General features: G+C 51.2%; 1 protein-coding gene across 2 annotated transcripts in view; it reads left to right on the top strand.

The window, feature by feature from the left end:
• The window catches only part of TTC7A (tetratricopeptide repeat domain 7A), a 121528-nt gene that overhangs the window by 1018 nt on the left and 99295 nt on the right, over positions 1-21215 (top strand). For both annotated transcript variants that reach the window (XM_058551295.1, XM_058551296.1), the window contains exons 2-3: positions 7241-7404; positions 12713-12881. In XM_058551295.1, the coding sequence (XP_058407278.1) occupies positions 7241-7404; positions 12713-12881 (333 nt within the window). The remainder of the gene's footprint in view (positions 1-7240; positions 7405-12712; positions 12882-21215) is intronic.

The raw sequence follows: 21215 nt of genomic DNA, 5'->3' as shown, positions 1-21215 counted from the left end.
GCTGGTTTGGCTGGGCTAGGCTCTCGGGCGGGGCGGGAACGCACCCTGGTGTGGCAGTGGGGAACACCCCGCCCCAGACTCCAACCTCGAATCCTGTTCCTGGAGCCTTCAGCTCAGCCTGGAGAGCCCTCCTTGAGCTCTCTCTTTCGAGCCTCTTCAGAGCCCTGTGGAAAGAGACAGGGAGTAAATAAATACAGACATAAAGAGTTTTCAAGACCGCCCCGCCTGTGGAAGGCTCTGTGGGGGAGACGGAATAATAGTAATAGTGATAGCTAACACTTTTTTAGCGCTCACTGTGTGCCAGACTCTGCCCTCAGCACTTTAATCAACTCATTAATTCCTCCCAGCAACGCTGGGAGGTAGGTACTCTTGTCCGCCCCGCTTACAGATAAGGAAACCGAGGCACAGAGAAGTCACTTGATCATCCAGCCAAGAAGTGATGGCACCAGGATTTAATCCCAGGTGTCTCAGTTCATCCTTTTAACCACTTGCACTGTTACCTCTCAGAGACGTGTAGCACAGAATCTCAGCTTGAATTGTTGCCGAAATGGATGGGGAGGCAGGGACGCGCTCAGAGGGCAGTTGTGAGAAGGTTTCGGGAGGCAGGGGAACATGTACTGGCCTCTGACTGGTGTTGGGAAGGGCAGAGTGTTTGCCCAGCGAGGAGGAAGGGTAGAAGGACGCTGAGGCAGCTGAGTAGGGACAGACAGTCGGGGTGAGGCTTTGCGGTAGATCTGAGTGGGCAGCGAGGGGCAGTGTCCAGAGCCAAAGGTGCATATATGGGAGAAGTGGTGAGGGCCACTCTTTCAGGGCAGAATACAGGACAGAATTGCAGAGTCCCCTCTGTTCCCTGCGTGGGTGGGTTGATGTGGCAGGGTGGGACTGGTGAGTGTGGGAACGGAAAGTAGCCCCCACAGAAGACATTGGGGCCTGGGCGAGATGTGGGAATCTGAGGAACATTAGCCCTGAGAGAAGCATGCCCGGCCCAAGACAGGAACCAGGGCCTCCTCAAGTCCGCACAGGGCTGTGTTTCCTAAGCTGTTCTTTAGAGGTCTCAGGAGATTGAGTAGTTAATTAATTTGTATCCCAGGAAGAAAAGATTTAGGGAGCCAAAAAATTTAAGAAATTGGACTTAATGGATTCAGTATGGTTAAACAGACTTTTTTTTTTTTTTGCTAAGGAAGATTAGCCCTGAGCTAACATCCATTTGCCAGTCCTCCTCTTTTTGCTGAGGAATATTGGCCCTAAGCTAATATCTGTGCCCACCTTCCTCTACTTTATGTGGGATGCTGCCACAGCATGGCTTGACAAGCGGTGTGTCCGTCTGCGCCCAGGATCTGAACCTGTGAACCCTGGGCCACCAGCACAGAGCATGCGAACCTAACTGCCACGCCACCAGGCTGGCCCCTTAAACAAACTTTTTTAAACTGTAGGACTTCTCAGAGCCTTTTAATATGCTCACCTGCGTGTGATGTACAAACCAAAGTTAGAATAAAAACACCACATTTTTCAAACTTACCTTGACCGTATCCTGTGAAGCTTTATTGGGAACCACTGGTATGGCATAGTTTATAAATGGTATGGTATAGTTATAAAGTGCTTTCTCAATTTTTTTTCCTTTTTTTTTTTTTAGTGAGAAAGATTGGCCCTGAGCTAACATCCATTGCCCATCTTCCTCTTTTTTTGCTGGGAAAATTAGCCCTGAGCTAACATGTGTGCCCATCTTCCTCTATTTTATATGTGGGATGCCACCACAGCATGGCTTGATGAGTGGTGCATAGGTTCCTGCCCGGGAACCAAACCTGCAAACCCCAGGCCACCGAAGTGGAGCCCGTGAACTTAACAGCTATGCCACCAGGCCAGCCCCTCACTTTTTTTTTTTTTTTTTTTTTAATTCTTGTAAACAACCATGTGGGGAGGGCAGGAATTATTGTCCCCATTTTAGGCATAGGGACACCAAGGCCCAGAGAGTTCACATAATCTTTATGTGTCAGAACCTGTACCCAGGCCTGAGTCCCTGCCACCAAGTCTGCTAGTGACAGATTGGGGTCCTGCAGCCTGGCTTGGCTTCACTGTGGGAGCTGACCAGCACAAGGAGGGAGACTGAGGGGCAGTGGGGTTTCTCTTGCCAACTTCTGGGTTTGGTTCTGTGAGCAATTTTTCTCCCACTGTTAAATCCAGATGCACTATCCAAAAACGCACATGCGTGTGCACACACCCACACGAGGAAAGAAAACAAATGCCCCCAAAGCCCTTGCATGGAGCGTTTTTTTGATTGTCTGCTGTTTTGGTTCTCTCTCCACGGGGTTCCTTGATCACTTAAGGGACTGAGAGCCTGTTTTTTGGGAGAGTGTTGGCGCTGACCCCCTGCAGCCCAGGAGGGAGATTCTCAAAGTCCCAGCTGGCCTGTTAGACTCTTACAGTCCGAGACTGGAAGCTTCAACAGTCACATAATTTGGGAGAGGGAGGAAGGTCCTCAGGGTGGGAGCTGAGCCCGAGTTGAGCCCTGTTTTACAGACTCAGGCCCTGGGGCCCTGCTGTGTCGTGGGGTTTCCTACAGAAACTGAAAACAGCTCCCAGAGCATTGATTTCACGGCAGGGAGTCGGAGGGGAGGACGCAGCCATGGGGGGCCTCTTTCTGGTGAGTGAGAGTAAAGGATCAGGAGACGCTCACGCAGAAGGAGCCCCCACCCGCGTTTCCTGTCTGGGGAGGCTGCTCCTCATCACCCACCCAGGGGGAAGGTGGTTGCTACTGTTTGTACATTTTCTTTCAAACTCACATCCGGTTTAGATTTGGTCAAAATGGAGCAGGGGAACCCCGAAGGGCTGCTAGCTGAGGTGGGGTTTGTTCACGTAAAAACAAAGAGCCCATCCAAGTGGTTAAAAAAAAACAGAAAAGATACCTTTATTATGAAAAATTTCCAAAACATCAAAAAAGTAGAGGGAAGAATGAATCCCACATATCCATCAACCACGGTCAGTGAATGTGAACTCCTGAACAGTCTTGTGTGAGCTATACCCGACCCATTTCTCCCCCACACTGCAGTATTTCAGTATGTGTTTATTAATAAGAACTCTTGAAAAATATAACTACCATACCATTATCACAGCCCCCCAAAAATCTAACGACTAAATTTTACAGTTCGTAGGTTAGAGTCAGGATCCAAATGAGGCCACACATTGCATTTGGTTAATAGGCTGGGTCTCTTTTTTTCCCCCAACATTTTATTATGAAAATTTCAAACATACAGCAAAGTTGAAAGAATTTTGCAGTGAACACTCACCACCTAGACTGATATTCTTTTACTGTATTGCTTTATCACGTGTCTGCCCCATCTCCATCCATCTTGAGTATCTCCTAAGCTGTAGTCACTCCCCATCTTTTTTTTTTTTTTCAGCCAAATCATTTTTTATTTTGTTTTAAACTGGAGATTGTTCTGAGCATTTCTTCCGTTGATGTTAGAGGGAGCAGGTTTGAGGCAGGTGGCCTCTCACTGGTTTCGGCCTCCTCCTCTTCTCCCTCTGGTTGGAAGGTCCCAGCTCTCTGCAGACCTGTGTGGTGAGCAGCTGCAGAGACCACAGTGTCCCCATTTGACCTAGTGGGGCAGGGCCTGGTCTGAGCACTGGGCCCAGCTGGTTGGACCTGGGTTTCCTGACTGTGAAGTGGCAGGTTGTGGAGAGGGGCGCCCCGCCCTGCGAATGTGGGTTCCAAGGAGGAGGCAGGTATCCTTGAAGTGGGTCCCTGTGACCTGGCACCCTCAGAGCCTGGAGAGGGGTGGGAGGGAAGAGGAAGCTGGCTGCAAGAGGCCTTCCAAACTAGGTGGGTGGGGAACTGGGGGCCACTAAGTGGGGGCCTCCACCATGGGCAGCGGTCTGGGCTGTGCTGCCAGAACCAGCACCCAGGTTCCCAGAGTCTGTTTCACTGTCTTAGGAATGTCTTCCTGATGCCGCGGGGTGAGGGGAAGATGCTGGAACACTTTACCCAAACTGGGATGAGGAGTCGGTTTCAGACAAGAGGATAAAAAGCAATTTGTTTTACCTTTGGAGAAGGAAGGACAGGAAGGCCTCTATCCACCTGTATTCTTATTTAACAACTGACAGTCTAGCACTTTTAATTCCAAAATATCCTTCAGTTCCATAGACTGGCTGGTTGGGATCAGTGAGATGGAAAGAAGAGGGGAAAGGAAGAGAAAGAGTGGAGCAGGGAGGAGAGTTGGGCAAGGAAGAAAAGAAAGTAAATTCCAGACACCTACTGAGTGTCTGCAGAACAAAAATGGGGAGCCGGAGTGGGGAGTGAGGAGGGAGGGCAAGAAGGCTCTGGAGAAGGAACTGAAGTATTAGTGTACAGAACAGTCTGAAACTCACTGAGAACAATTCTTATCCCTGCCCTCGGAATTATGCACTATTAGCTTTTAACCTACTGTTTACAGCTCTTAGACTGTTCTTTATTTCTAAGCTATCAGAAGCTCTGCTCTGCATGGGATGCAAGGGTGACAGACTGTTCTTTGGCTGTGTTATATTATTGTTATGGGTTGTTACCATAACAATATTGCTTATCTTTATTTTCATCTATAAAGTGGGAATAATATCTACCTTTTAGGGCTGTGCAGATTAAAGGATACTATATAATAAAGTACCTGGCACTCAGTAGGCCCTCAGCAAATATTAATCCCCCTTTTGCGTTGAAATGCACTCTTATGGTTTAGAGCAATGCTTCTCAAACGATCGGTGGTGAAGGATCAGTTTTATTTTTCAATTCCCAATCTGTCACGCTCTGATACTTCCATAAGATACACAAACTGCTACCCCCCAATTTTTTCTTATTCAGTCCCATTATTATCCACGTTTCTGCACGTGTACTTGAAGTTTCTCCACTCATCTCCCGGGATTGGGTCACAAACACTCGCAGACCCGCCCCAGCCCACGGAGCACACTGGGCAGCGCATTTTCAGAGGACGCTCCCATGATTTTGAGGGGCGTGCGCATCCTGGGGAGTATCTCAAGATCGAGGGTTGCCCGGAAGGAAGCTGGTTTCTGTTGGCATGAAAGGAACGGAGCCAGCGAGCTGTGGGGAGCTCTGGGCCGGGCAGTTGGGTGGCAGAGGCGGAGCCGGGTGGCCCCCTAGCTCTGCAGCGAGCCCCGCGCGCAGGTGCTCCCCACGGCGGAGGGCGGGGACCAGCCCGGGAGGCGGGGCCTGGGGAGGGGCGGTTCCCTCGGAAGTCGCTGGTTCCTGATCCTACCTCTAGTTTTACAGAAGCAAAACAGGTTAGAGGGGGCCAGAACTTGCCTAGAGGCCCACAGCTCAGGAATGCTGTTCAGGCACCCACTCCGAAGCAGCCCACCCTCCTCCTGGCTGAAGTTTGGAAATGAAGTAGAAGAGTGCCTTTTATTCCTGGGTTGATTTAAACTTTATTTTTGACTAGGTGATATATTAACATGGGTCAGCATTCCAAAGGTACCAAAAAGTAAAGCGTGAAAAGCCTCTCTCCATCTCTGCCCCTTTTCCCCATAAGCCAGCAAGGTCATCGGACGTTTGCATATCCTTTCACATTTTTTTGCAAAAAAACATACAGTGGCCCATGACATACACTGTGCGCTCAGCTTTCTTAGCAGTTTATCTTGGAGTTCATTCCACAACAGCACGTACAGAGCTTCCCCATTCCTTTTTATGGCGGCGTGGTGTCCCTTTTTACGGATGTGCCATGCTTTATTTAATCAGCCTCCTGTTGGTGGACATAAAGATTGTCTTTAATTTTCTGCTATTGTAAATAACGCCGCAAGAATGACCTTCTACATAGGTGGTTTTACACATGTGCAGGGACGTGTGTAGGAGTGGAATTCCTGAGTCAGCAGGAATGTACACGAATAATTTTGATGTATGTTACCCAGTTGCCCTTTATAAAGGTTCTATCAGCTTTTACTCTACCAGCAATGGATGATAGTTTGAACCAGGTACTTTTTGGCCATTTCCTCCAACTGTTAATTTTAGAAATCATGAGAGGCAAGATCCACTAACAGGCTGTGGCCTCTGCAGAGGGAGAATCTCCTGTGACTGTTCCCTGGGCTTTTGGGATGCTCTCCGCGAGGAATCTCCCTTATGCAGGGAGGGAGGGAGATTTCTTCTTCAGAGGCATGCAATTTGGGACCAGTGGCTTTTAGTTGTGAGCAAACTACGATGGTTCTGAGAGTGAGGAGTGAGTGGCATCCCGGGGTAGGTCTGAGAAGGCCATCCTGGCGGCGGAAAGAGCTCTGGGAAGAGAGGGGACCAAGCACACATTCCTGGACACATTTTGGATTGGCATGTAACCCTCTGAGCCTCATGGCATCCCCATGGGGTAGTGGAGAGGATCCCATTCACTCGGCAGCTGTTTATTGGACACCTGTTTTGAGTGGTGGGCCTGGTCCTTGTCCTGGTTGTGGGGGAGGGGCAGTGAGCCAGTCACACAGAGCACAGCCCGCTGAGGTTGTTGTGAAACCACACTCGACTTCAAACCCTGTACACTGAGCACCCGCATCCCACCCCCGCCTGGGTCGCCTCTGTGTAGGTAGCAGGAATATAGTGGACACAAGACTGGAGTTTTCAGTGCTGGGGGGGAGGCAGCAAATTAAACCAAGCAGGATAACTTCACCTGCCAGGTGGTGAGGTCTGCAGATGAGCTAACATATGTGGGAGAACTCCAGAAGTACCAGTACCAAACATGTTCAAGGGTTTGCCTTGCTACACAGGTAAATCTGCTTCCCACCTTAACTCTTTGGTCGCTAGGTTATCCCTGGTTATGTTAAAATAAATACCTTAAAAACATAGAAAACCAATTATGGTTACATGGAAATTAGGAGTGTGTGAAAATGCATTATTAAGCCGCTTCATATATTTTCCGTCTTCAATTGTTTAAGGGAAATTCCTTCTTGGTTTAAGAACTTATTACCCAGGATGAGGCCTGGGTGTGACTTTGTCCCTCATTTTAAATTCTGAAATTCTGGGAATTTGTCCCAAGTCCTGGGAACTCTGCCTCCCCATCCACTAAATTACAGGAAATAAACCCAAAGGGGCAATTTGTACTGTGACCATGGTAGACTACCTGTATTTTTTTTTTAAGCTGTTTAAGTTTATGGAAACTGTAGCTTTATTTTCTGGGATTTGGGCCATTTGTGTGCTGGGGTGGGGTGGTTGGGTGGGTCCAGGGGCGTGTACCAGTCTCCACATCTGCCATGTTCAGGGGATAGCTGCCCTGTTTTTCAGATGACTTTGGGAAATTGCTCCTGGCCGAGGCCCTCCTGGAGCAGTGTTTGAAGGAGAACCACACCAAGATAAAAGACTCCCTCCCTTTGCTGGAGAAGAATGAGCCAAAGATGAATGAAGCCAGAAGCTACCTGAGTAGTATCCTTAACCACGGGAAGCTGTTGGTAAGTTGTCAGCCCCAAAGCCTGGGGACCCCTCTCCTCTCTCCTGCCTCCTGTCTGCTGTCAGGCCCTCCCTGGGTCATTTGGTCACCTGAGCAGCAAGTCTTTCCTAAGCGTTGGCCTTGCACTGTTCAGTACAGTAGCCACTAGCCTCATGTGGCTCTTGAGCACTTGAAATGTGGCTAGTCCAAACTGAGATGTGCGGTAAGTGTAAAAACACACACTGGATTTCAAAGACTTAGTACGAAATGAAGAATGTAAAACATCATTAATTCTTTATATTGATGACATGTTCAAATGATAATATTTTGGATAAATTGGGTTAAATAAAATGTTATTAAAATTAACTTCACCTATTTTTACCTATTTTTAATGTTATTAGAAATTTTTACCAGAAAAATTTAAATTACACATGTGGCTTAAGTTATGTTTCTATTAGACAGTGCTTGGTTGACCTAGTATGTGCCTGGCCCTTTGGGCTGTTTAGGGGTCTCAGGGAAATAAAACTTCAGGGAGCCCATGATCTAGTTGGAAACAGGCAAACATGCAGAGTTGGCTAGCAACAGAAGAGCTCAATAACAGGGCAAGCCAATTTAAGTTCATCTGCATTTATTGAGCACCTACTGTGTGCAAGGCACCAAGGAAAGGTATGGAGGGAAGTATAGTCACAGCTTTCTCTAGGCCTTTACTGCTCAAAGTGTGGTCCACCCACCTGCAGTATGGGCCCATCTGGGAGCTGGTTAGGAATGCAAAATCTGAATCAGAATCTACATTTTAACAAGCTCTCCTGGTGATTCATGTGCCCATTAAAGTTCGAGACTGTTTTAGATTACAGTGTATCCTGAGCTATAATAGAGGTATGGGTATGTCATTAGAGACCCAAGAGGATGTGATTTTTTCAAGAGATGTTCCAAAGTAGTATATTTACTGACTTAAACATTTTATTGCCACCTACTAGGTGCAAGGCATTGTGTTACGTACTTTGAGAGCAATAAAGATGAGTTCAGCATGGAGCCTGCCCTCAAAGAGATTGTAGGTGTACTGGGAAAATAATTCCTATCGGCAAATTGTCCAAGGTGGACTGTGATACATGCAACAGGAGGGGTGTCTGTGAGGAGGCAAGTCCGAGGGGGACTCTCCCTGGAGTGAGGTGGAGAATCGACTCAGGGTGATGGAAGTATGAGAATTGGACCCTTGGGGGGGCCGGATCTTGAAGTGGGGAGGGATGGGACAACTAGAGATACGACAGGGCATTCCAAGCTAAGGAAGCAGTGTGTAATCTAAGGGTTCCTCTTATAAGAATTTCATTAAAGTAGGTCAGTGAGCAGGAGTGAAAGGGAATGTGGGTAATTAGGTTATCAAAGTACACTGGGGCCAGGGCGTGGGGACTGGAACACCAGGCCAATAAGTGTGGGCTTTTTCTGTATGCAGTGGGGGGCGAGTACTGGAAGTTGAAGGTTACTGCCGTTAGACTCCTCGACAGGGATTACTGTAGCTCTGGGAGGTTTTGTGTTGGATTAAAATAGCTGCTTGACCCTGAGTGTGTCCCCTGACCACTTGGGCCCTCCAGTTCCTCATCTGCCAATCGAAAGGGTTAGACTTGATTGGTGCATCCCAAGCTTTTCCCACCAAGACCCTTTTAATTTTTTTCTTTCTAGTAGACTCTATTAATTATTTAAAAATTGTTTTCAGAATAAAAATGGCTCAGGCTTATTGTAAAAAATTCACTAAATAAACAAATAGTCTGAATAATGAAGTCCTTGTTTGCTACCCCCACCCCCACCCCCATCCCCAGAGTTGAACCTTGGTCACCATTTGGTGTGTGTCCCACACTTGTTTCTCTGTGCGTTGACAAACACACACACACATAGAGCTTTCTTTTCTTATTAAGTCATAGAATACATATTTGACAAGTTCTTTTCACCGAGAAATTTCACTTGGAGCTGTCTCCATGCCGGTGCCTCATTCTTTGTATTAGCCAAACAGTATCCACGTGTATTGTTGTGACAATTGTTTTGTCTACCAAATCACATTTATTAAGGACAAATTTTACCATGCTTTATTATTCAGACATATAAACGTTGAGAAATTCACTGTTATCTGGGCCAAAGCTAAAAACTTGGTGTTGATCAGGCAAAATAAAATATAAAAGTGGTCTGTGGGATTCTCTGTCTTACCCGAAAGGCCAGGGTGTGGCTGGGGGATGATCTTTCCTGGCAGCGGATGAAATCTCAGGCAGGTTCCTGTGTATCCTGAGTACCTCTGATGGGATTCGGAGGAGAGGCAGGCAAGGTGGGTCCTGAGGCAGCTCCTCAGGGTGGTCTGAAACCTTGTACTCTCAGTCACCTCCGAGATCCTGGCCAGCTCAGTTCTGTGGAGGTTGGTGAAAACGAACCATTTGTCATAACTTATCCGCTGAGCGCCAGGCATTGTGCCGTCTCTTTGGTGCTCCACGGTAACCTTCTGCAATGGTGTTTACCATTTCCCCCATTTTCCAGGTGAAGCAACTGAGACCCAGGAGAGGTTAGTCCTTAGCCAGGGACCACAGTAGCAGTTGTAGGGCTTGCACACAGGCCCGTCTGCCTCCACATCCCAAGTTCTCGTGCTCTTGGCCACTTCTCGGTGCTATCTCCCAAAGTACTGGAATGGAGATAAAATAATGACAGAGAAACCTGGATTAATGTTAGCAATGATGATGACACGCCTGCGTTTATAGGTCCTGTTTTGTGTCTGTAAATTATTTCCTCATCTCTTCTCTCCTCTTACCTGGGCATCCATGTGAGGTCATTCTTTCCTCTTTATTGACAGAGACTATGAGATACCAACAACAGGCCTGCTCCACACAGCGGAGGGACTATTCCCCAGACTGAGTGACTTCCTACATAGCATCCTTCCACAGGGCCAGGGCTCTGTGGTCCCCCAACTGTGGGATTGACAGGCCAGGAACATTTCCAGTTCAAATGCAGGGATCCTGCACAGTGTAGCCAACTTTTAATTCTGCCAAGTAAGGACATTAAAAAAGCAAAGAAAGGGGCTGGCCTGGTGGCGTGGTGGTTAGGTTTGCCTGCTCTGCTTCGGCAGCCCGGGGTTCACAGGTTTGGATCCTGGGCGCGGACCTGTGTACTGCTTATCAAGCCATGCTGTGGTGCCATCTCATATAAAGTAGAGGAAGATGGGCATGGATGTTAGCCCAGGGCCAATCTTCCTCGGCAAAAAGAGGAGGATTGGCAACAGACGTTAGGTCAGGGCTAATCTTCCTCAAAAAAACAAACAAAGCAGAGAAAAACAACAGCAAAACTGTATCATCGTCTAGTCTCATCACTCCACGAAAGAAAACACATCTTAACACCAAAAAGCAAGAGAGATACGCTTTCAGAATTATGGGCAACTTTTTAAATAGTATAAATTTAGCTTTATGAAACGTTCACCACATTGTCCTTGATTTTTCCCTGGCTTGATGGAAGCTCTGTTGTAAACTGTCATTGGTCCACCAGGAACCACTGCTAGCTGCACCCTGTCATCTGTCCTTCTGAGCTTAGCTGCCCTTTTCCCTATTTACAGTAGGACAGGATAATAATAATGATTACTCATGCCCTGTATTTATCTAGCTCCTTTCTAAAGAAAAGCTCAAAGCTCTTTTCTGGACTTTGCCCTATTAATGCTCTTGGCATGGCTGTGATGGGAGGTGAGGAGTGGGTGTTATTCTCTCTCCTTCACAGGGAAAAGGAGGCCCGAGCAGGGAGGAAATGTGCCTGTGGCTTGAGACCAGTGGGGGGAATGGCAGAGTTGTTGCCCAGCTTGGAGGGACCCTGGGGGGAGTGTCATCTGAGGCCCTGCCAGGGAGTGGGTGGCCTGTTTGAGGAGACTAGCAAATGCCCTTGAAAACCTGAGCCTCTGAGAGTTCCATCACTAATCAGCAGGTCAGGCGTGCAGGGGCCGGTTGGGTCCACTTGGCAGGGGCATTGTAGGAGTTCAGTAGAAGGAGCTCCCTGTAGTCAGGAAGGTCCCGGGAGGAGGTGGGCCTGAGCAGGGCCCCAGAGGATGGAAGAGGATCTAGCTAGGCTGAGGGGAAGGGAGACTGTTCCAGATAGGGGACCTGTATGAGCAGAGGAAGAGGAAGAATGTGTATTTACGAAAACTGACAGGACTCGTGAGGAAGGCGAATTTGCCTTTGCTGTGCTCCGTTTCTCTTAGTTGGCCTCTGAGAGGGCAGTAGATGGCGGGAGTGGTGGAGGTTTCCCCGGGGGTCACAGGTACCCCGGACTCTGATCTCCCCCCAGGGAGTCAGGGGTGGCACCTTCCTGCTGGCGACAGAGGCCAGGGATGGGGGCCAGTGCTGTGTCTCCAGGGAGCTTTGTGGACAGAATTGCTGCTGTGCCCTGGGGGCGGTACCCAGAGCCTGGCCTAAAGGGGTGGGGGCCGGCTGAGCACAGAAGCGGAGGCAGCCGGCTAGGGCAAGCGGCCTCAGAAGGTGGGAGATCTTGGAGCCTGGCTGGGCCCACGTCCAAGGCCAGGGCTCTCGAGCAGGGCTGGCCAGACCTCCTCAGGCCCTGAGGGAGGCCCTGAGAGTCCCCGTATGGGGTGGAGATTTGGGCGTCAGCAGCACTTGAGAAAGCAGGGGAAAGACAACAGGGTTGACTTCAGGCACTTTCGCATCCTGGATCCTACACTTTCACCCGCTTCTGATCAGAGGAGGACGGTGGCCCAGCAGGCCTTCGCTCTCTGTCTTCTGTCCCACGCTGCTGCTGGGACTGTCCTCCCCACAAAGGTGCTGCTGCTGTGGCTGGGGGCTTCGGCTTCCGGCCCTTCATCTGCATGGGCCCTTTTTGAGGCCTTTCACCTAATTGTATATATATGCATGTGAAAAGGATCCCCCAAATTATATAAGCGTCAGGCCCCACAAAACTTGCCTGGGTCCCTGACTCCCCACTTGTGTTGAGAATAGGTGCCTGGACTCCTGAGTACCAGCCTTGAGCCAAAGCCTCTGGGGGCTTCAGGAGAGAGAAGACAGGGCCCAGTCTGCAAGCTGCCTGCAGTCTAGTTGGGGGGCATAAGATACGCACATGTGAAACAATTAGGGGCTTATGTAAGAATTTCAGTGCGAGCTGCAGTATAGGCCATGGACTGCAGATAGGGAGAGAAGGGAGTGTTCAGCATGTGCTTGAGGGTCAGGGAGGCCTTCCTGGAGGAGGAGGGGAGTTCTGAGCAGGGTCTTAGGCAAGTCATCATGGCTCAGCGGGAGGTAATTCATTCCAGGGTGCCTGGTGGAGGTCGGGGCAGGAGCCTGCTAATGTGGTCCTTGTCCTTTCAGCCACAGTACATGTGTGAGGCCATGCTGATCCTGGGCAAGCTGCATTACATGGAGGGCTCGTACCGAGATGCCATCAGCATGTATGCACGGGCTGGGATTGATGACATGTGCATGGAGAACAAGCCCCTGTATCAGATGCGGCTGCTGGCGGAGGCCTTTGTCATCAAAGGTAAGTGTGGGCGCCGGCTGAGGCTCCTCACCACCGTGCCTAGCTCATTACTCTCTGGCCCCCATGTGGCAAGAGCAGGCGGCAGCTGTAGGGCAGTGGACACTCTATTGAAGGTGGGCCTGCAGGGCCAGTATCCCAGATACTTAGCCCCTGGTAGTGCCCAGGCACTGACCAGCCAGGGGGACACTGGTGGTAACCAGCCACGCCAGTACAGACCAGCAGATGGCAGGCACCAGGCTGGGATGTCAGAAGACTCAGGTTCTCGTCCTGGCTCTGTCCACAACTAGTTACCCAACTGTGTGCCTTTGGGCAAATTGCATCTTCGCCTTTCTTAGCCTCAGCTGACTTATCTGTGAGACGGGGTTGTAGTACCTGCCCTCACAGGGGTACCATGACCAAGAGGAATCAGTTGTGTGACCAGGTTGAGAAAGGCTTGAAACATGTGCTATCCCGTTGCCAGACTGGTGCTAGTGACTGATATTGGGTACAAATCGGGTGTTCTGTGGTATAGAGCAGTCTGTCACTCCTCAGGTATCTGTGGGCACCTGCTGTGAGCAACCCAGAAAGGCAGTGATGAGCAGGTCAGAACCAGCTCCCAGGGCGAGGGGTGCTCTGGTGGGGACCCAGGCACACAGGGTCAGTGATGTGGAAATTTCATGATATGGGGCTGTGGATGGCCCATCTAGGGAAGCAGTGCCATTGAACTGACCCTGAAGGCATTACATGTTAGTAAAAGACCTACCCCAAACTTTGTGCTTCAGGCTCCTTCCCTGGATCTGTGAACCCTGGGATCACAGAGCCTGAGGGGTGACCCTTGGTGGCAGTGAGGTCTCAGGATCCCCTCTGCCCGGACTGTTGCCAGGAATCTTGGGTGTTTGGTCATCTCCTTATTCCAGCACAAACCAACCCCCAGAGAAAAGTCTAGAAATGCATGTGGCCCTGTGCGGATTGGGTATCTGGCACTGGTAGAATATTTGTCACCTTTTCTGTCATAGATAGGGATATTCTCCCCATCTTATATATGAGGAAACTGAGGCCCAGAGAGGATACGTACCTTGTCCAAAGTTACCCAGAGATTTGTGGTGGAGCCAGGATCAGAACCTCCACTCTGACATTGGCCTTGGAATATGAGCCCCCCAACCCCATTCCTCTGTCTCCTTTGGATCCCAGGGGATTGGATCTGGGGGAAATCTGTGCGGGGCACAGCTTCCTTCGACCCTGGCTGGTGGGGCTTCATGAGGGCTGTTTGTCCACCCCTGGGTCCCTGGGTCCCTTTCCCGGTTCAAAGACTGTTCATGCCATCCCAGGAAATCTGCCAAGATTTTCACCCTGGACAGACTTGGCGCCAGCCTGCGGGAGGGCAGGTGCCCATCCGGGATGGTCCAGTCTGTGGGGTCTTCTCCCTTTGCTCTCCCATTCCCTTCTCTGTGGCCCTGGCACAGGCCAGTCTTCAGGGTGATCTTCATTTAGCACTTGGGTTTCTTGGGCCTCTTGGAAACCATTTCTGCCACAGACTCCGTGAACCTAACACCCTTCTTGGGGGTCCTTTCCAGCACTTTTTCCTGTAGACCTGGCTCGGTACCCACTGCTCCCTATCTCCTGCTCTTTACTTTTTCTAGCACGCCTCCAGCTTCTTGGGGCAACACAGTCCTGGTGGTCAGAGGTCCTGCAGGGGAGGTAAGGAGCCGGGTGCTGCCGGCATGGGCTGCTTGGTCGTGGGCTGTGCTAGCTCCCCGCCCCTCACTGACTGCACGTGGCCTCCCACTGCCTGCTCGTGGCCTCCCACTGCCTGCCTCCTTCCGCCTGTCCTCCCTGTCCTGTCGCAGTGACCATGCCCTGCTGCTTGGCATGCTGAGGTTCACCTGACCCTGCATGTGCTTGAGACTGTGCATGTGGCCTCTAGGGTGTGCATGATGTTGATTTCCCTGAGTTTTGGGGAATCCAGTGGGTCTCCTCATGCAGAGAGTAGGGGATGGGGATGGCTGGTCGTTGGTCCTGACTCCATTTATGAGCAAGGGGGTTGTCTTAGCTCGGGCTGCCATAACAAAATACTAGACACTAGGCTTAGACAACAGGAATTTATTTCTCACAGTTCTGAAGGCTGAGAAGTCCAAGATCAAGGTACCAGCAGGGTCCGTGTCTGGTGGGGGCTCTCTCCTTGGATTGCAGATTGCTGCTTCCCACCGTGTCCTCACATGGCCTTTCCTCCATGTATGCATGTGGAGAGATCCCTCTCTCTTCCTCTTCTTATAAAGCCACTAATCCCATCATAGGTCCCCACCCTCATGACCTCATCTAACCCTAATCACCTCCCAAAGGCATCATCTCCAAATACCATCACATTGGGGGTTAGGGCTGCAACATATGAATTTGGGGGCACACAAACATTCAGTCCGTAGAAAGGATGGTGGCAGCAGGAGGCCACAAAGTTCACAGAATAATACTTACTGAGCCCTCACTCTGTGCCAGGTATGCCCCATTAAATCCATACAGTAAGCCCCTGAGTAGATGTTCTCTTCATTCCTGTGTTATAGACAAGGAGTTATGATTGAAGAGGTGAAGGGACTCATGCGGGTTTCACTGGAAATGGCAGAGCGAGGATTTGAACCCAGGCAGCCAGAGCTCGTAAATACACTGTGATAGTGCTACTCAGGATTCTAGATGGAAAGGAATCATAGAAATGATCTAGGCCAATCCCTCATGTTACAGATGAGGAAACCGAGGCTGACGAAAGTGAAGCAACTTACCCAGGACATCAGTTTGCTTGTGTTTGAACTAGAATGCTCCACCCCCGGGCAGCCTCTCAATTTCAGGCTGTGTCAGACTCCGGGTGGCCTCCCCCTGGAGCCTGCCTTGCCTCCTCCCGAGCACTCCGCCTGGCCAGGCTGTTACACCATAGCTTATTTGCCATTTTGCATTGGATTCTACTCTGTGGTTCCATTTGGTATCATCCAGTGAGGCAGGGAGTTTGGTTCTCAAGCACACCTGGCTGGAGGGAAGAGGATGGGGCCATATGTCGCAGGGGATGCCTGAGCTGGCCAGGCCTGGAGGCTCCATGGGGGCACGTGTGGGTGTCTCCACCGTGGAGTGCCTGTTCTTGTTGGGGGAGTAGGAGCAAGCTCTGGGTCTCTTCACCCCCACCCCCAAAAGTCATTAAAACAGACTCAACTCACCTGCTTTCCCCTTCAGAGCAGAGGGATTTATCAGTGTGTCCCTCTGAAATATCACTCACAAGGACTCGGCCTTCCTCTGAAGTCGGAGGGTTGTGGGTTAGACCAGAAGATGCTTTCTGATCCTCGGGGAGGGCTTTAGACACCACCCCGGGAGCTTGAGAGAAGGGGACAGTTGGAGCAGCCTTAGGTTTCTGAAATGCAGAAACATTACATGCATAGATATGGATATTGGATGAGGTGCAGGTGCATGACCCTCCCACTTCTCTAAGCGGAAGAACGTTATTCCTTGTCAAATTTGTCCATAAACAATATGAAAACCACAGATTTTTCATAAGAGAAAAATAGGACAGCGTCATGGGAAGACCTGTCATTTCCCTGTCCAAGCGATCTGTGCCCAGCCCCCAGCACACCCTGTCCCCCAGCATTTTAGTCACACTGTGCTCACACTGACCTGGTCCACCAGGAGTAGAGGACCGGATTTGAGGGCCTCGCAGTGGTACCTGGCGGGTGGGCTGGGCCCTGTTGGAGCCTCCAGCTTTGGAGGAGGAACCGCCTCTTCCTAGGTCCTGCCTCCAGCTCTCCTCCTGGCCACAGAGAGGACTTGTCTGCCCCTCAGTAATGGGCCTGCTCCCGAGTCACCCACCAGCGCTAGGCAGAGCTGAGGGCCCCACGCCTGCCTGTCAGGATCTCCCGTTCAGTCCTTCCTTCTCAAGTACCAATTTCCTGAGCCCCTCTGGTGTACCTGACTTCTGTGGTATATCCAGAAACGTGAGGTACGCACCCTTCCCTCTGGCAGCTGAGCATCTGATGGCGGGCAGGACTGTCGCATGTGCACCACCCAGGAGCTTGTTAGAAATGTAGACTCCTCCTCAGATGTATGGAAACAAATCTGCATCTTAACAACATTCCCACGTGATGTATATGCACGTCATAGTTTGAGAAACACTGCCTGGAACTCTCGTTTAATAAATACTTGTTGACTGATGGATGAACCTTCATCTCTACTCTATAAGATGGGAGGTAGTTGTTATGCCCACTCTGTAGATGAAGAAACTGAGGCTTGCCCAAGGTCGTGCGGCCTGTAAGTAGCAGAGCTCAGATTAGTGGCCAGCTGGTTGTCTCCCAAGCTTGTGTCCTGCCTGTGACAGAGGAGCCCACCAGAGGGTGATGGGGAGCAGATTACAGTTGCCTCTGAGATGGGTTCACGCAGACAAGAAGGGTCCGGGAGGTGCCGGAACCCCGAGAAAGGACAGGTTCCTGAGAGTTACTGTGGAGTCTGGGGGCCAGCCAGGAGGGACGATGCCTTTAGGCACGGTCATTCTGTCCCTGAGGGTAGCCCAGAGGGGCCCCTAACTGGGCCTTGGCGAGATGGGGACTTCAGCCTCTCCCAGCCTCCTTTAGCCCTGGGTCGACTAGGAGCCGCGGCCCCCAGTGTAGCCCTGCACCACCGTCCCACGGGCCTGCCTAGTGCGGAAGCAGCGAGGGCCAGTGGTGTTGGTGGGCGAGTTGTTCAGAAAATTTGCTTTCATATGTCAGCATCACTCACCTTGGTCCAGAATGGGGAGTCTGCCCCTCTCCTTCCCCATTCCCCGGGCCCTGCAATGGCCCCGCTGTGACTTCTGCCAGCCCACTGCCCCCTGACCAGGCGTGTCAGACCAGGGGAAGGCCCTGGGAAAGGAAATGTTCCCAGCCCATTTCCGGGGCAGATGATAAGTTTCTGATGGCACAGCCTCACCACTATCTTGGTTTGTTTGGGGGGAACATCTTCCATTTCCTTTGTGTTAAATAACAACCTAGAATCATTTGGTTTCGAGGCCCTTCTCGGAAGGCCTGTCCGCAGTGCGGCCCACTCTCACCACGCCCCTGGCGGGGTCCTGCCTGTGTGATTCTGCATGCTCCTGGCTGTCAGCCCTATCTCCCCTCCTAACTCAAAGCCCCTGGAGGACAGACGGTCATTTCCTCTGCACCCCCAATCTTCTATCCCTCTTCCCCCTTCCCCAAGCCCCGTGTTCCAGTGAATGAGGTCTGCTCCTGGTGTCCAATGTGATCGACAAAATTCTGTCCCTTCACCTTTTCTTGAGCCACTGTCTTTACCTCTCTTGCCCTTTTTTCTTTTCTCTGCACATCGATAGCGCTAACGCTGCTTTCAGACTCAGGTCAGGTGCCTCCTGCACCAGAAGGTTCCCTTGGTTGTATCTGCAGCCTGCAGCATTCTCTTCCTTCTTCAAGCTCATTTGGACGTTGGCCCAGTCTCCCCAGTTAGAGAACAGTATGTTCCTCCTGCCAGGGGTCTGGTCTCTCATAGTTGTACCCCTCAAGGTCCTGGCCCAGCTCCTACGGGAGAAAGTAAAATTTGCCAGCAGTTGATTCAGCAAGCCTCTGCCTGGGAAGCCAAGGTGAACAGTTAGGGTCCCTTCCTTGAGGGAGGGGCAGGCGGGTGAGCCAAGCCTGCAGCTGGTGTGATGTGGCTCTAGGAGAGGCAGCGGCTCTGGAGGAGGAGTAAGCCTGCAGTCGCTATGGCAGAACCCATGAGTCATAAGCTACCTGGTGCCACTCCTTCCTGCCCAGTCCCTGATCGACAGGCCAGAGTGTCAGTGAAGTCTGCCATTTGGAAAAAGCAGGAAACGGGAAACACCACAGGTGGCTGGTCTGTAGCTTATTACTGTGGCCTGCTGGGGCAGACTTCCTGCCTGGCCGTGGTGCCCTGGCCATGTGGCTGCCCCCGGTTCTGTTTGGTGGGGAGCTCTGCCTTGACATCTTGAGGGGGCCATTCATGAAGTCTCCTGTGGGATTGCGGCTCCTCAGCAGCCCACTTCCAAGTGGAGTGTCTTGCCTGGGATGGCCTTATGAGCTGAGCAGTCTGAGACTTTGTTGGCCAAGTTGGGGTCTGTCTGCCTCTATAACTTCCCAGAGCTCACTAGTCATAAGCCTCTGGGCGTTTGGCATCGGATCATCTCCATGGGTGAGAAACTAGAGCCAAAGATTGTGTTGACTCAAAGCCCTTGGCTCTAGATCCAGGCCTAGAGATTTCTGTCTCAGCAGCAGGCCTGAGGACTCCTCTCAGCCCCCCAGCACTCCATTTAATGGGTAAGCAATGGGCTGCACTCGAGTGCACTCACTTCTTGCCCCCAAGCCGCATCTGGCTCTTTAGCGGCACGTGAGCCACAGCACAGGGTCCTTGTGAGATCCTGGGCGGATCAGGCCTTTCCCAGGCCTCAGCCTTAGCTCCTGATAGGGTCCAGTCTTCCTGCCTCCTCTGGCACTGTCTTCAGCAGGAGCAGAGGATTTCTAACCCCAATTGTCTGCGTTAACCCTCAGTCATCTTGGGTTTTGTCCACAGACGAAAAGGGCCGCTTAGCAAAGCTGTGTCATCCAGAGGGACTGCCAGGAGTGAAGCTTGCCCCTTTTTGTAGGCCTTACTGTGGGCCCTAAAAAGTATCCAACATAGGATAGTATCCTGAAATGTTCTCTCCGATGCCCTAAGGCTCCAGCCTCCATGGTCCAAGGTCTCACCTCAAGGCAAAATAGGCTACATTTCAGCTGATGCTGCTGCTCTCTATCTGGAATTCCAGTTTCTTAGCTGGAAGATAGCAAATCCTCACTGCCATACCTGATCTCAACTCAGCCAGTCCTGCACTTCGGGAATTACGCCCTCTGACATTATGCTTCTGGGGATGAGTTTCCATGTAACCAGACTTATGGCTGTAATGACAAACATGCAATTCCAACTAGCTGGAAAAGCAACAACAAAAAGGGGGAGGGACTGGAAATTTATGGGCCCATGTAACTAGAAAGTCATTGGAGTAGGTGGCATCAGGTATAGCTGGATCCAGGGGCTCCGTGTGTTGAGGTCTTTCTCAGCAGCTCCCAGTTTACTTGGTCCTGCAGCATAGCACTTACAACCTCAGAAGGAGAGAGTGCCTCGCAGAAGGTTCTCATTGACCTGGCTTGGTCTCATGCCCACTCTGGAGCCAGTTATGGTGACCAGCATCTAGGTTGCTGGCTTGGTGCCAGGGTGGGATTTCCCCACCTGAATCTTGTGGACTGAGTTGGAGGAATAGTTCCTCAAAGGAAAATCAGGGTGCTGTTACCAAAGTAGGTGAAAGGTACAGAGGGCAGAACCCCAGAGCTCAGGCAGAACTGACTCACCTCAGGTTACACTAGTAGGGACCCAGTCGGCATTTGAACTTGGTTCTCTCTGATTCTAGTTTTGGGCTCGTCCCTGACGCCCAAGGGGTACCTGTTTGACCCGCTCTGTTCCAGAGAGGGAAGTGAGTGAGACCCAGCTAGTTGTGGGGCCTTCCCAGGTGAAGTGTGGGGTGAGCCTGAGCTTGAGGAGGAATCGTCCACAGGTGAGTGGAAGATGTGCCTTCCAGGTAATGGCAAGTTCAGAGGGAAGCCCCGGACGTGGCTTGTTTGGAGGTGGGGTGTAGTCACACCTTTCTGGAGCTGAGAGGCTGTACGTGTGGGAGGGACTAGGAAATGCGGGGCATTGAGAGCCCAGCAGTGAGGGCCAGGGTGTCCCTTTGCTGGTAGTCTAGAACTTTGGCCCTAGGTAGCCACACATGAGGTGTGGCACAGCCTTTCTCCCCTAAAGTTGGGCTCACCTCTTGGTCAACATGCTGTCTGGGTCCATCTGGAGCTGAGGGGCCTGGGCCCTAGACCGGGACGAAGCCTTTGTGGATCCAGGCGACAGACTGTCCTCTTCTGTTGGTCTAAGCCCTGAGGGGTATCCCCGGCTTTGATGGACATACAGGATGCTTCAGGGCCTGTTCTTTCGACATCTCAAGCCTTACCCAGTTCAACCCTCGAAAGCCCCGGTGCCGCTATCCACCGGTCAAAGGGCTGTTCTGGGCCAGGCAAATGGCTTCCTTCTTCCCTCAGGCCTATGTGGCTTCTGTTTCTCTGGCGCTAGCTCAGTGTGGTAATGATGTGGGGAATGACCCCCCATTTTCCAGCCCTGAGTCGTGGCCTGAGCCCCACAGCCCTTAGTCACTGGTGCCTAATTTGGGGCTCGTCGTGGCCCCACAGGTGGGCTGTGGGCCCCTTGAAAACCAGTTCTGCCCTGTGTTTCAGCCTAGCCAACCCCCTTTTTCCTCTCGCTCACAGCCCAGCACCGGGGAGGCCGCAGTCCATGCTCTGGGCAGGCTTGCTCGCTGGC

This window comes from Diceros bicornis, chromosome 12, assembly GCF_020826845.1.
Source record: "Diceros bicornis minor isolate mBicDic1 chromosome 12, mDicBic1.mat.cur, whole genome shotgun sequence".
In the NCBI taxonomy this organism is placed as follows: domain Eukaryota; kingdom Metazoa; phylum Chordata; class Mammalia; order Perissodactyla; family Rhinocerotidae; genus Diceros; species Diceros bicornis.
The sequence above is the reverse complement of the archived record's forward strand: the minus strand, read 5'-3'. Positions and strand labels throughout refer to the sequence as shown.